We start from the raw sequence: 1,502 nt of genomic DNA, 5'->3' as shown, positions 1-1,502 counted from the left end.
GATAAATATAATAGTACTTATGTGAAAGAAATAATAACTGTAAAATCAAAAAGAAAAGGTGGTACTGAGAAGGTGAGGGCTATAAGCAACATTTACATTTAATAAACATCCAGTTGTCATCCAGAAGCTATTTTTAAAAGAAAAAAAAAACAGATTTTGGAGACTTGCAGATTAAATTTGCTCAGTATGCACTCAATTTATTTCTTGACTAATCAAAAGTACAATGAACTACAATGATTTGTTCTTTTCCTGATTTCATTTTAACTTTGCCTATGATTTACATTTTATTCTAGTCATTTTATCTAACATTTCTTTTTATATGCAGCATTTCCCCAGACTCCATGTTTTGTTCTTGTTTACAATAATGCTTTTGTAAAAAAAAAAAAACAGACACCCAACAGTGCTTTTTAACTTTTTTATAAACAAAAGAATGTGCAGTTCTTGTGAGCTGAGCAGGATGTATTTATAAATTTGAGCCTCTCTAGAATGTAACTTGGGTGTGTACGATAATTTTTCTCAAAATACGATAATTTTGAGCTGCTGATACGATAATTCAACATTTCCCATCTGGCAACACTGTTTCTCAGCCGTAACAGCTGTTTTATCCATATTTAACATATGGTAATGCGTTTTTCTGAGCCGTCTTTGAACGCACCATAAGCGTGCACTCCTGCAGGTGAGATGACTGATAGGAGCTGCTGTGATGAGCAGAGCCTCGCGGAGTAAAGAGAAACTAAAACTTCACAGTTTTTACCAAACAAACCATGTAAGTTGAGTCATGCTGTTGGAGGCAGATAATGTTAGCTAAATGATGTGTTACACATTAAATGTTTAGCTAGTTAACATGATTAGTTGTTGTTACCTGTTACATCCCTTGCCAAGCTAGTTWRTTAATGCTMGATAAACCCAGTCGTCTTTCATTTCTGTGCAGAAGTCATGCTGGCTGCTTTCCACATATTTAAAATAAATCTTTATTACCACAGTTWCAAAGAACAAGGTCAGGGAGGAGACAGACCAGATAGCCTACAGCAGCAGGGATCATAATGCAGACTTTTTCTCAGGTAAGGAGAAATTATGACTATTATTCTTRAAKTGGAACAGTCTTTAAAAACTGGTGTATAGTTTGAAGTCTCTACTTTTGACATAATTTGTAACAGAGTCTCAGAGAATTAACCACAGAAAGATGGAGCTTAAATCACATGACTGGATCACATGTTGTTGTTGAAACCAGACAGGTATCAGGACAGGGTTTACATAGATATTTCAAAAGTACTCTTCTCCAAAATATTTTTTTATTTTATTTTATTATTGTTTCTACTTTGGTCCAAAATAAATCTAGAATTTAAAGATTATTTTGTTATTTACCAGTAGCTAAAAAAGGGATGATTGATAGTCTTAGTTCAAAAGCAAAAACTGACATGGATGTTTAAAGATGTAGTTTCATTTTTGTTTATTATATAGATGTATGACAGTTTTGTTTATTATTTATTTTCATATATTAC

The 1,502-nt window shown here is 32.6% G+C and overlaps 1 protein-coding gene across 3 annotated transcripts in view; it reads left to right on the top strand.

Moving 5' to 3' along the window:
• Positions 1 to 690: 690 nt before the first annotated feature.
• Positions 691 to 1,502, top strand: part of si:dkeyp-73b11.8 (kunitz-type serine protease inhibitor Kunitz-1) — a gene marked incomplete at its 3' end in the record, with an annotated part of 5,492 nt that continues 4,680 nt past the window's right edge. Inside the window, 2 exon segments of one of the 3 annotated variants that reach the window (XM_014003644.1) lie at positions 694 to 766; positions 984 to 1,061. Coding sequence is in view for 1 of the 3 variants with exons in the window: in XM_014003642.1 (XP_013859096.1) it covers positions 765 to 766 (2 nt within the window). 3 annotated transcript variants of the gene reach the window in all.

This window comes from Austrofundulus limnaeus, unplaced genomic scaffold, assembly GCF_001266775.1.
Source record: "Austrofundulus limnaeus strain Quisiro unplaced genomic scaffold, Austrofundulus_limnaeus-1.0 Scaffold19, whole genome shotgun sequence".
NCBI lineage: Eukaryota > Metazoa > Chordata > Actinopteri > Cyprinodontiformes > Rivulidae > Austrofundulus > Austrofundulus limnaeus.
This window is presented reverse-complemented; position numbering and strand designations above follow the sequence as displayed.